At 46.8% G+C, this 12,231-nt stretch overlaps 1 protein-coding gene across 19 annotated transcripts in view; it reads right to left on the bottom strand.

The window, feature by feature from the left end:
* Dennd2b (DENN domain containing 2B) overlaps positions 1 to 12,231 on the bottom strand; it is a 189,805-nt gene that overhangs the window by 16,923 nt on the left and 160,651 nt on the right. For 15 of the 19 annotated variants that reach the window (XR_013048714.1, XM_076563433.1, XM_076563434.1 and 12 more), the window contains 5 exons: positions 7,146 to 7,297; positions 3,817 to 4,032; positions 2,821 to 2,917; positions 1,930 to 1,974; positions 786 to 970 (listed from right to left, as the gene is read on the bottom strand). Coding sequence is in view for 18 of the 19 variants with exons in the window: in XM_076563433.1 (XP_076419548.1) it covers positions 786 to 970; positions 1,930 to 1,974; positions 2,821 to 2,917; positions 3,817 to 4,032; positions 7,146 to 7,297 (695 nt within the window). In the remaining variant the exon portion in view is untranslated. The remainder of the gene's footprint in view (positions 1 to 785; positions 971 to 1,929; positions 1,975 to 2,820; positions 2,918 to 3,816; positions 4,033 to 7,145; positions 7,298 to 12,231) is intronic. The other 4 variants (XM_076563444.1, XM_076563443.1, XM_076563442.1 and 1 more) reach the window with 1 other exon arrangement.

Genomic DNA, 12,231 nt, shown 5'->3' on the forward strand with positions numbered 1-12,231 from the left:
AGGACCCTGGGGATAGTAGGGGTACAGGTACTGAGAAGCATCTCCTCCTGTGTTCTGGGGCTATGGATGCAAACAAAATGGACAAGATTCATCCCTGAACCTGCACATTATGGTCAGGAGGGTGAGGTAACAAACATTTCAGAGGGTGCCTCAAATGAGAAAAGCAAAGTGAAGTGAAAGTGTGCAAGAGGGAAGCTGATTAGGCTTCTGAAAAGATCTCAGAGAGGTGGCACTTCTGCTGTTTGAAAATATGAAGGGGCCAGCAGCCAGGTAAAGAGCAGGAGAAAGAACACTGCACACAGGCAAGAGCAGAGAGATACCTGTGGCTTACAAGGGGGCCAGACTGGCTGCTGAGCAGAAGGGTGCTTAAGATACAAACAGGTGGGAGAGAACAGGGATTGCCTGCCAGTGAACAGGGGGAGTTCTTTAGGAGATAATAAAATGTTCTAAATTGAGTGTAGTTTGTGCAGCTCTGAAAACACGTTAAAGGATGCTGAACTGGAAACTTGAATGTGTGAATCATCTTCTAATAAGGTGGCTGAGAGAAGAAGAGCGAAAGAGTGGCAGGAGGAACATCTGTGATGCTTTCTTGGATCCCTGCAACCATGGTGAGAGGAGTTATTTAATGCCCACAGCACCAGAAACCCTGTCTTCTCGCTTAGCTATGAAGAGGCTCAGGGGTATGGTGACTTGGAGAGCTAAGAAGGAAGCACACTTCCTCTTCCCAGATGGACCAACAGGCAGAAGAGGGCATCGAAGGCAGCAGGGCAGGCAGGCATGCTCACCTTGGGAAACTGGTAGGAGACTTCCGGGAGGTAGGTGTTCCGGGATGGCTTCTTCTTGAGGGACACAACCACGAAGTACTCAAAAAGCTCCCGTTCCTGCCATTCAAGTAGCTCCAGCTCTAGTGTCCGATAGCTGGGCGCACGTTTCAGCATGGACTGGATGTGGACCAAGCGCTGTGTGTGGGCTGCGGGCAGGTCTCATATTAGAAGACAAACAGGTTGGCCCCTCAAAGGCCTCCCATCAGCCCTATTCACCTGACTCAGGACTCCATCTCTGGATAACCTTTATGTGCCTAAATCTTACCTGACTTTTCCCCAAGGTAGGTCTCAGAGATGAGTATTGATATCTGAACCTACATAATGATTGTGCTAACGCATGGAGCTAGTGTGCTAATCTTCCTGAGGCCCTGGAAGCTGAGCTGGGGCTAACAGGACTGTCTAAGCCAGGCTCATCTTGGGATATACCACTAACAGATAGCTGTAGTTCCTGTTGGCACAGAAGGTATGAACTAGAAAGTAAAATATCCACAATGGTTTTATAGTTGGACCTTTTGTCTCTACCTTGAAGTCAAAGTCAGCTTGTCTGGGTACCAGTGAAGGCCTCAAGGAGGGAGCAAGCTCCTACATAGGTTACTTATCTAAGGAAGATCTAGGCAGGGTTTCCCAAGTTATCTGAAATACTAAAGGTCCAGGAACCTATTCAGAGAGGTAGACCTTTCAGTCTCCTCTCCAGTCACAGAAGAGACAGGTGGCCTCAGGGCTGCCAGAGGACAATATTCTCAGTTTATGGAACAATTCTTGTAACCAAAAGAGTTGATTATAATCTGAACCTATGCCTGGCCCTCCAGATTTACAATACTTACCAAACAAATGTAGTAACCACTCTCCATGGACAATGGCTTGGGAAGAATGGACAAAGTCAACTGCTTTAAATTTGACAATGAGAGACCAACATTTGGATTTAACATTGAAGGGCTGAGCTCGGAGAAGAATTTCTCTACAACCTCCTGCTCTGATGGTAAGGTCTGTAAGCTGACCTTCCTGTTGACTTTTCCCCATGCCCCAGGGCCAGTCTGGACCCTGGGCCCAGGCATGCAGAAGGAAGGGCTGATTCCCCGGGGCTGGGGAAGGGTGTCAGCCTTACCTTTGAACCTGTCATCAGAGTCGCTCTCGCTTTCACTGTTCTCATCTGGAAAAGCAACAACAGGCAGACACACTTGCTGAGCCCCTGGCCTACAACAAATATTTTTGGAGTCCAACTCCTAGCTTGTAAAAAAAATTTTTTTTATATTCATTTATCGTGTGTGTGTGTGTGTGTGTGTGTGTGTGAAAGAGAGAGAATGTATATGGATATATGCATGTAACCATGTTCGTGTGGAGGTCAGAGGACAGACTGCAGGAGTTGATGTATGTTTTGTGGATCAAACATAGGTTGCCATGCTTGGCGGCAAGTGCATTTACTTGATGAGCTATCTTGCTGACCTGCCTGCCTCCCAATTTTTCTCCTGAGGGATAGACCTAAACCTAGTCTGGGCTACTCTGGGCCAATGACATGAGGTAAGTGGCCTGGGCCCAGGATACCTCAGAGATTAGACCTCAATTGCTAATCTATATGCAAACACCTACCCAGGGCTGATCTGGGTGAAGCTGAGGGCCTGAGTTGGAGGCTGAGCCAGCAGAGAGGCCTAGATGCCTGGAATACAAAGGCCCTGTCTCAGACAGCTCAAGATTTGAAATGGAAAACAGACCACAGTGCCCAGTAAGTCTGGCCTTTCCTTTTGCCCAAAGCAGATTCCTATATGTTCTAATTCAGGGCCTCATAGCCCAAAGCCTGAAGGAAACCACCCCAGAGCTAATTTCCTCTTGGGACCTCCCACTTATGTAGACATTTTCCTGGAAGGGCTCTCCCCTCCTAGAAGGTAGAAGGATCCCATTACTAGCCCATGTGAGGTAAACTGAAGTCAATCCACACCTCACCCCATTCCTGACGTTCATGGACCCCCAAAGGTCACCCAGGTTAGACATCAATGCCTACCTCTCAACGATGCTGTCTCAAGGCTGGACATAGACAGTTTTTTTAATCTCTTCTTTCCTCTCTTGGCATTATAGATAGAGTTAATTCTTTGGACAAGCTGGTTTAAAACAAAAACAAAACAAAAAAAAAGCAGAGAGGGTAAGGTAACTCGTAACACCAGCTGCTCCTACTTCCATGAAGATGGACTATGAGCCCATTCTTTCCCTTTCAGGTATGCAAGAGCTTCTGCACTGGTCTAGCTAAGTCCAGCATTGGTCTTCCTACTGAAATGACCCCAATGGAGGCTTACCAGCCATGCTTGGTAGTTCTCCATCTACCCTGTGCCCCAGGAGTGGGCTCTTGCCCCAAGACAAGAACACTAAACTTAGCTCCCCAAAGGAAGGAACTGTGATCAAACTAGACAGGATGGGAGCTCCTGGGTCCCAAGAGTCATCGAACCAACCGAGACAAAGAGCTTCTCAGATATAAAAACAGGAACAAGGATTCTAGCCTTTCCTCTCTGGGCCATAACCTGGGGCCTGACAGGAAGAAGCTAAATTCTCAATATACCCGAGCATTGTTTGCAAGCTAAAAATACCATTTAGCTAAATCCTGCTGCTCTGGGCTGAGGACTGGCCACATGGACACATGTGCAAATCATTGCTGAAAGCTCTTTGATTTCAAGACATAGGAAGAGCTGGTCTGATTCTTTAGGTCCCTGAAAGGCCAAAGATTTTTATGTGCAAAAAAACCCAAATTCATCTATGACACTTAGTAATGGAGTCTCAGCTAGTCTTTTCCCTCCCCCCTAGCATGTCAGTACTGAGAAGCAGTTAGTGTAATCTTATTGATAAGGCAAGGGACCAGGGGAAAAAGGTGGAGTGTGGGGGGGTCTCAGTCTACTCAAAAGGAACTGAGGAAGCAGCCCAGATTAAAGGAGGAAGGAAGGCCAGAGAGGAAGTTGGTTGCCTGCCCACCCACCTGCCTAGTGCCTCAGGTTCAAAGTAGGGAGGATACCTTGGGAATTCGACGGGCCCTGCGGCTGGACAGCAGCTCACTTGTGGTGCTAAGGCTATCCTCATTGAGGCTGGAGGGTGAAGATGGCAGGCTCAGCTGAGCCAGCAGCATCATGTCATCATGGCTATGCCTCTTGGGTAATCGTGGCAAACGATGGCTCTTCCTTTCTGACCAGTTCCCACTGCGCAGGGACTGACTGCTGGGTTTCAGGGACAGCTGGCATAGGGAACAGGATATGAGAGAGTGGCTCACCACAATGTCTTGTCAGTATCCATCTGCTGGTATATGGGGATAGTGTTGGTTAAGTGACGACGCTCGTGCTGACGGAGGAGAGTGCTGGTTGGCAGAAATATCACAAGCCATGGTTACCTTTCTTCTTCTTCTTCTTCTTTTTTTTTTTTTTTTTTTAAAGATTTTTTATTTATTATGTATACAGAGGAGGGTGCCAGGTCTCATTACAGATGGTTGTGAGCCACCATGTGGTTGCTGGGAATTGAACTCAGGACCTCTGAAAGAGCAGTCAGTGCTCTTAACCTCTGAGCTATCTCTCCAGCCCCCCATGGTTATCTTTCTAGAGCTTTATTGGGAGAGAGAGGGAGAGGGAGGGAGAGAGGGAGAGAGAGAAAGGACCGCACGGAGTGGGGAGTACGGAAGGAGAGAGTGTGAAAAAAAGAACACACAGAGGGCACACCTGCTTTTTAGGCTGGGAAGCCGTTGCATGCTGGTGGCGTAATTAGGGACATAATCCTTACAGATAGAAGCTAAAAGGCTGGGATCCTCAGCTCTCATCAGTTCCATGCTGGAAATCCAATATACTGGGGTTTCCTCTTTGAAGACCTTAGCTGTTCACTGGCCATGTTAAGGGCTAGATTAAATACTTGCTTCCTCAAAGAAAGTTTCACTATTTCTGAGAGAAAAGAATAAAGCAAAGACTTTTGGGATCATCTATTACGTAGAAAGCGGAGACAAAGCAGGAATTCTCCAGGCATTGTCTGAACTTTGAGACAAGAATTGTGACTGTGGAGGAGGGGCCAGTCTTCCTACTTCCTCAGTCCTAAATCCTTTTGCTGGAAGAGTCCATGACTTACCTGCTAGCCTACTGTGCTATGTGATCCTGGAAGCCTGACCATGCTTACTTCCTCCAGAAAACAGGGCTCTTGGATAGTGGCCACCAAAGTTGAGTAAGGCAGACCTCACATTCAAGTGGCTCCCTCTCACCATGCCACCCTGGACTGCCTCGTTCTCTGGCCCTGTATAACCCCAATCAACAGCTGATGTTCTTCAGTACAGAACACCTAACTGACTAATTGATAGTAGGACTTCTGGAAAGCAGGTACTTCCTGAGGAATCCCGAGTTTTGTCTCACTCTGTCTCTCCTTACTTTTCAACAAATCCTTCCTTTCCACAGCCAATATCTTTTCCAAGTCAATCAAGCTAGCAATACAAATCCAATGGAAGCCTATTTGAACAGAGTGCATCAAAAGGATAGATGCTTTATCAAAATCACATGATTTCAAAGCCAGAAGAAACCCCTTTATGTATTTTTCTGCCCAACACTATAAACTATCCAGGTCCTTTCATCTGTCCAATTAAAGATTTACTTGGGTAGGTCAGAGACAACTTGTTTCCCTACCTCCTGACTTACCCTGTTTCCTGGCACACTGGACAAGACCAGAATGAGCTTCTCTAAAAGCTTTTTTGGGCCTTTCAGCTTTCTTCTCTCTCCTCAAACACATCTTTATTGTTGTTGCTATTTTTTTAAAGAGTTATTTATTTTATGTGTATGAGTGTTTTGCCTGCATGTATGTATGTGTACCACATTTGTGCCTAGTATCTGTGTAGGTCAGAAGAGGGCATTAAATCCCCTGAAACTGGACTTACAGATGGTTGTGAGCTGCCATGTGAGAGCTGAGAACCAAACCTGGGTTCTCTATAATAATAGCAATTTTTGTTTTTGTTTGTTTGTTTGTTTGTTTGTTTGTTTTTTGAGACAGGGTTTCTTTGTGTAGCCCAGGCAGTCCTGGAATTTGCTCTGTAGACCAGGCTAACCTTGAACTCACCGAGATCTGCTTGTCTCTGCCTCCTAAGTGCTGGGATTAAAGGCGTGTGTACCACTCCACCCAGCAATAGTAAGAGCTCTTAACTGCTCTCCAGCCCATTTTTGTTTTGAAGGTGTGTGTGTACCTGTTTGAATGTGGGTATACATGTGCAGGACAAAGGACAACTTCAGGTGTTGGTCCTCACCTTCCACCTTGTTTGAGCCAGGGTCTCTTGTTATTTGCTTCTGCATATGTCAGGCCAGGTGACCCACTAACTTCTTCAGATTCTCCATTTCCAATCTTGATTAGGAGCACTGGGATTACAGACCAATGCTACTGCATTTGGCTTTACCTGGGTTCTGGGGAATCTGTGCTCAGATTTTCACACTGTACAGTAAGCATTTTACCCACTGCACCATCTCCTCAGTCCCAAACACTCCTCCTTATGCTCTCCTGCCAGTCTGCTTTGCTTTGTGATTCTGGAGACTTGCCACGCTCACTTCTTCCAGAGATAGAGCAGGATTCTAGGCTCTGGCCACCAGGGCTCAGCAAGGTGAACCTCATACTCAAGTGGCTCCCTCACTACAACATCTTGGGCTACCTCTCTCTCCAGGCCCAATCTATATCCCCCACCCCTTTGCCCATAAACACTGATGCTTTCCAGTATAGCGTAATCGGCAGTAGATCCCACACATTACTAAGAAGGCAAGCATTCCTGAGGATATCCTACCTGCCAGTCCACAAAGTGTTTCAACATGGTAGGACTCCCTAGGTACACAATTCTTTCCTGAGGCAACCTCTCCACCAAGTGCTAGTGAGAACAGAGACTAAGAAAAGCTGGAACCCACCTTGAGAGCACAGGCCCTCGATGGGCCCTCTCACTGAGAGGCTCCTGATACTGGCTGGCTCTCCAAGTCTGGCCATGGACCCTCAAATGCCAGGACCAAGATGATTTGTGGCAGAGTTGCAGAATGTCCAGGTTCTAAAGAGAGCCCTGTCTTCCTGTTTGCCACTGAAGGAAGGAATACTGATAGGAGTCTTTGGGAGCTCCTGGTTTGGTTTTGTTGCTAGAACTTAGATGGTGAGGGGGAAAAAAGGCAAGACAGGATTCCCTAAGGGCACATCTCAATTGTCCACAGCAGTTTCAACATGGGAGAAGGCAATAGGTACACAGCTCTCTCCTGAGGCAACTTCCCCTGCCAATTGCCAGCTGGGATGAGAGCATAAGTGAAAGCTGACCCTGTCCCTTGAGGTTAGGCCCTCACACTGCCTAGGCCAGAACCGCATTACCTGCATGGGTGGGTTGTTGTATTTCCTGTCTTGGGGACTCCACATCCTGTGCAAAGAGTCCAAGGAGTTCTCAGACAGCTGCTGAGATTTTCTTCCAGCTCTTCGGTTCTTTAGGTCCACATCCTCATAGGGGTTTTCCTTGGGAAGCTCTCCTGCAGAGGAGGCAAAGTTAGAGAAGGGAAGGAGAGAATGAGAGATACAAGCACAATTCCTGTGAACCACAGAGAATAGCTTCAGCTCATGAGTCATGTGGCTGCCCGTCTGCACTGGAGAGGCTACAAACAGATTCTGGCTCCAAGTCTACAAGCTGAGGCCTCCACTCCCCATTTCCAGTTCATCTCAGCTCAGCCTTGTTGGCCACTGCTTTATAAATTTAGGGATTGCACAAGACTGGCAGAGGACAAAGCTGACACCACGAGTCTGTCCCTGGCTCTAGCCCTTGTGCTGGTAAAGCCCCTGGAGATTGGCACTTCTGGAAAGGCTTTCAGAGATTCCATAACTCTCTTTACTCAACTCCCCATGGGTCTTTCTGGATCTAGTTTCAGGGGTGAGCTTGAAAGAACTCCAGGGACCAGGGCTTTGCCAGATCCTCCTCTAACCTACTCCTCTGCTTTCCAAGTATTCCAGGAAGGGATCTTGTCTCAGGCAACCAGAGGGCCAAACAGCCACAAGTATTCAGTGAAACTCTGTTCCATCTATCTCTCTCAGCATAATGTCGGCTACCTTCTCTACTGCTGATCTCAGCAAAAAGAGAACCCTCACTACTCCCCATTTGGCACAGACTTTTCTGCAGTGACATGAGAGTGTGAAAGGCTTGGAAGGAGCCTGGGCCAAAAGAAAGGGGAGAATTCTTGTGCCTCAGGAACAGTTTCTGGCAGTAGGCACTGCACTGACACTACCAGAAAAATCTCAGGAAAGCCCCAAACACAGTCCCTGACCCTAAAGATTGTAAGATTTTTGAGATACACCATTTCCTAAATTATACCCCGAGCCCCTCCCTCTCTCTGATATATAATGAGGCTTTTCTCTTCCCTCCTTCCTTTTTTTTTTTTTTTTTTTTTTTTGAGATAGGGTTCCTCTGTGCAGCCCTGGCTGTCCTGGAACTCAATTTTGTAGACCAGGCTGGCCTCAAACTCACAGAGATCCACCTGCCTCTGCCCCGAGTGCTAGGATTAAAGTAATGAGGCTTTTCTCACACAATTAATACCAACCAGTCATGTATCATCAGTCCAGGCTTAATTCCATCAATAAAATCATGGTAGTAACGAGATCCCAAGAGACTCCTTACAAATACAACCCTCACTTCCCCTCCCCTTGTCTTTCTGTACTCTTGCCCTAGTTTGCCCAGTGCCACTGTTTGGGATCTCTGTGGCAGTTAGCATGCCTAGGGAAGAATTTGCTCCTACACTGTGAGTAGGACTGAGCTTGGGTGAATGCTGAGCCCCATGCCTAACCCGCAGATGCCTGCATGTGTCTTAGCCCCCACAGTAGTTCAGACCCCACTCCTACAGGACTGGAAACAGAGGCTGATGGAATTACAACTTCCCTAAACATGGTACAAGAGAAAACCCAAACCCAGGATGCTTAGAGATTCCTCAAGAAGCTGAAGTTCTCCTAAACTGCAGCATCTATTTATTAAATAAGAAACCACAATGAATTTAGGAAATGCCTTTACAGAGGTGGGGGAGTGAGGCTACAGATTGTAGCAGGAGCAATACAAATCTCTGTAAACTTATGAGTCAAGGATAGGTCAAGAAAAGAGTTGGGGTGGATTAAGTGATTTGTAACACCACATGGTCCCAGAAATGGAGCAGAGCTTTTCCTGTAACAGCCATGCCATTAAAATGACTCTTCTCCATTCCAGGGCCCTGACTAAGTAAAGTTGGCCCAGTGGCCCTGTCTGTCTCAAGTCCAGCATCCCATGCATGTTTTTTTCAGTCTACTCTACTGTGAGGTACACTTCAGCAGGAAATGGGGTGGACTTTCTACTCCTTGGTTCCTACCTAACAAATATCTCACAAGCTTGAAAGGTGAAGGTGATGAAGAATGCCAGGGCATAATTCTTCCTGATCTGTAAAACAGGCCAGTGCATTACTGTCCAGATTGGGGAAGAATATTTGTTTATATTTATTTCACGCTCATTCAAATTGTCTTAGGCTATGTGATTGGCCAGAATCCTTATTATCTCCAACCTATAAGAAGACCCATCTCAATCCCTTTTTATCAAGGTTCTCTAAGTAGTCAACACTTTGGGTTGATGAACTGACCATTTATAGGATGTTTACTGCAATTCTGGCCTTTCAATACTAGCTTGACATTAGCCTCCTTCAGTTATAACGAAAAAATGTTTATACATTATCAAATGCCCCCTAGAACAGGGAAGGAGAGAGGATGGGCACAGCAAGGGAGATGGATGGACTTATCCCCCATCCCACAATCAATGGTATTTTTAAACTTCCTAATAGTGTCTGAGGGCCATGCTGTGAGTCCTAGGTCTAATTCTTTTTTTCCTCCATCCTTCTCTCCTCTTTCCCCTTTCTTCTTTTCCAAGAATCAGAGCTTTGAAGATTGATATAAAATCTAAAGTTCCCAGACAAAAGTGTAAGATGAGGCCCAGAGAAGCAGTAAATGCACAGTGTAACTACATGCTGGTGACAATCCACTTCTGCATGCTGAGACTGCCTCTGAGGGGAAGGCCTCAGGTTCCTGTTCTTCCTGTCCAGCCCTAGTGCCTTTCTTCTCTAAGTACCACTAATGGCCACGCTCTGCTTCCTAGCCTTGGTTGATCCCTGCAGTCCACCTGTCATCCACTCCTAGTAACTCTTAGGACTATTTCACTGACAAAATCCCAATTATCTATCTCTGTAGACAGAAAAGATGCCCAAAGGTATGGATAGACAAAGAGCAAAGAGATGGTGAGTTCTAGAGCCAATAAACTGAATTTGCTGAGAGCAAGTAAACACTGAAGCAGAGGCTGGGGCAAAGTGCTCAGAACAGCCTCCAGCAAAGGCTGGAGAGGCCAGATCTGGATGAAGAAAAAAGGGGACAATCTGCCAGGAATTGATGTGAGACAGGGATTTGCAAACCTTTCCCTTACACCCGTGCCCACATGGTTCCCTCTACCAGTTCATACAGCATTGGGACAGTGATAGAGTAGTAAGCCAAGACTGTTCTGAGCAGCCCCATCTCATCAAGCTTGGATTAGGAAACCAGAAGTCTCAACCTTTCCCAAATCTGTTGACAAGATAAGGGCTAGAGGCATCCCCAGTCACTTCTGCTTTGCACACTTCTGAAAGAGGCTCCCCAGAAAAGCCAATCTCAGCACACTGATCCTTCTGGAAGAAGACTCCAGGTTCACCAGGTCCTAACTGTTCTCCACAGCTCTTTGGGATATCACACAGGAAAACTGCCTTCTTCATTCCCTACTCCTTCATAATAACAGTTTAGGAAGGAGTGCATCTATCCAAGATACCTATAACACTCATGGGCTGCAACCATGGCTAAGGCCTTAGGTCTGTAGCTTCCCTTCCTAGCCATCCTCTGGCTTTCAACTCACACAGGAGGGAGGCCAGTTCCCTTGGGGACTGCTGTAACCCACCCTCCAAGGCTTGACACCAATTCCCAACAGCCCTGGGCACCTTTCCCTGGGCCACATCTCTTGGCTGCTCTGCTTCCTGCTGCAGCACCATCCATGCTGATAGGTTCCTTCTATTCCTTACTGTTGCCTAACCTGGGGGTGAATGAGAGAAGGCAGAGAAAAAGCTGAAAAGGTTTTACTGGCAAGGCCTATTGACTCTGTCCTGACTTGTATCCCACTGAAGTTCCAGTATCCCAGAAGCTCTCACTGGGCCTCAGCTACTGATAGGAGTGGGAATCTCAACAGGAATGCAGCCCAGGCTCCTTGGTTAGGAAGAGGCCACTCTACATAGTTCCTTAGCAAGTTGTTTTCTAAGGTGCATTTTTCATTGTCAGGCTCAGGAAACAGCAAGGCAACAAGTTTCTTTTTGAACCCCACTACTGCAAACCAGTAGCCTTTTAAATCTCAGCCTTTCTGAGTATCCTACTCAATACCTCAGGCAGGCATCATGCCTGATGTGGGCAGGAGGCCAGTAAATACCCCAAAGTGCCCTGCTCATGTTTGCTGCTAACCAAGATGACCAAATAGCCTCTGGGCCAATAGGCTGCAATCTCTTAATAGACCAGGAACGCCAGGCCAAAGGGATGTGCCCAAGATGGAAATTTAGCATGGGTGCTCTCTGCTTCCCTCATAGATCTATCACCACAGGCCCAGAATATAGCTTCTTTTGTCCCAGTGGACATGAAGCAGCACAAAGCTAGATAATCCAGTTGGAACCAGAAACCACCTTAATCCCACAAAGCAGAGGCTGGGTAAGAACAAGGCTCTTAGAAGTCAGAACTACTGATCAATCCTAAACAAAAAAATAAAAGTGACCTTCAAAGTTCAGCAACAAGAAAGCTCTGGAAGCCCCTAAGAGGTCTTCACATTCTTGAACCTCTTTGAAGAAAGTGGATGGAAAAATCAACCAGAATCTAGTAACAGAAAGAAAATGTTTTCTTCAAGCTTCTCTGGTTAGGTCCTAAGATTCAGACTGAGCTGCTGTGGGAGATAAAAAACAAAAAATAGGCTGGGCGGTGGTGGCACAAGCCTTTAATCCCAGTACTCGGGAGGCAGAGGCAGGCGGATCTCTGTGAGTTCGAGGCCAGTCTGGTCTCCAAAGTGAGTTCCAGGAAAGGCGCAAAGCTACACAGAGAAACCCTGTCTCAAAAAAACAAAAAACAAACAAACAAAAAAATATACCCAAGGCATTGGCCCAAAAGACTCCCAGTATCTCCACCCAAACTTGCAAAACACAAACACCCAAATCAGTGCTGGGGGACTGTCTTACCCTCTTTCCTACACCACACTCCCCTTCCTTCTTCCCAAGGCTCCAAAGATCCAGAAGTTAGGCGAGTGATAAGGAAGATGTCCAACCCCAACTTCACCATGTACAGCACTTCCCCTAGCTTTATCTCATCCAGCCAAGAAGCAACCAAGCAGTCCCTACATTCCTTGTCTCTTCATGTA

This window comes from Peromyscus maniculatus, chromosome 1 (assembly GCF_049852395.1).
Source record: "Peromyscus maniculatus bairdii isolate BWxNUB_F1_BW_parent chromosome 1, HU_Pman_BW_mat_3.1, whole genome shotgun sequence".
NCBI classification, from domain to species: Eukaryota; Metazoa; Chordata; class Mammalia; order Rodentia; family Cricetidae; genus Peromyscus; species Peromyscus maniculatus.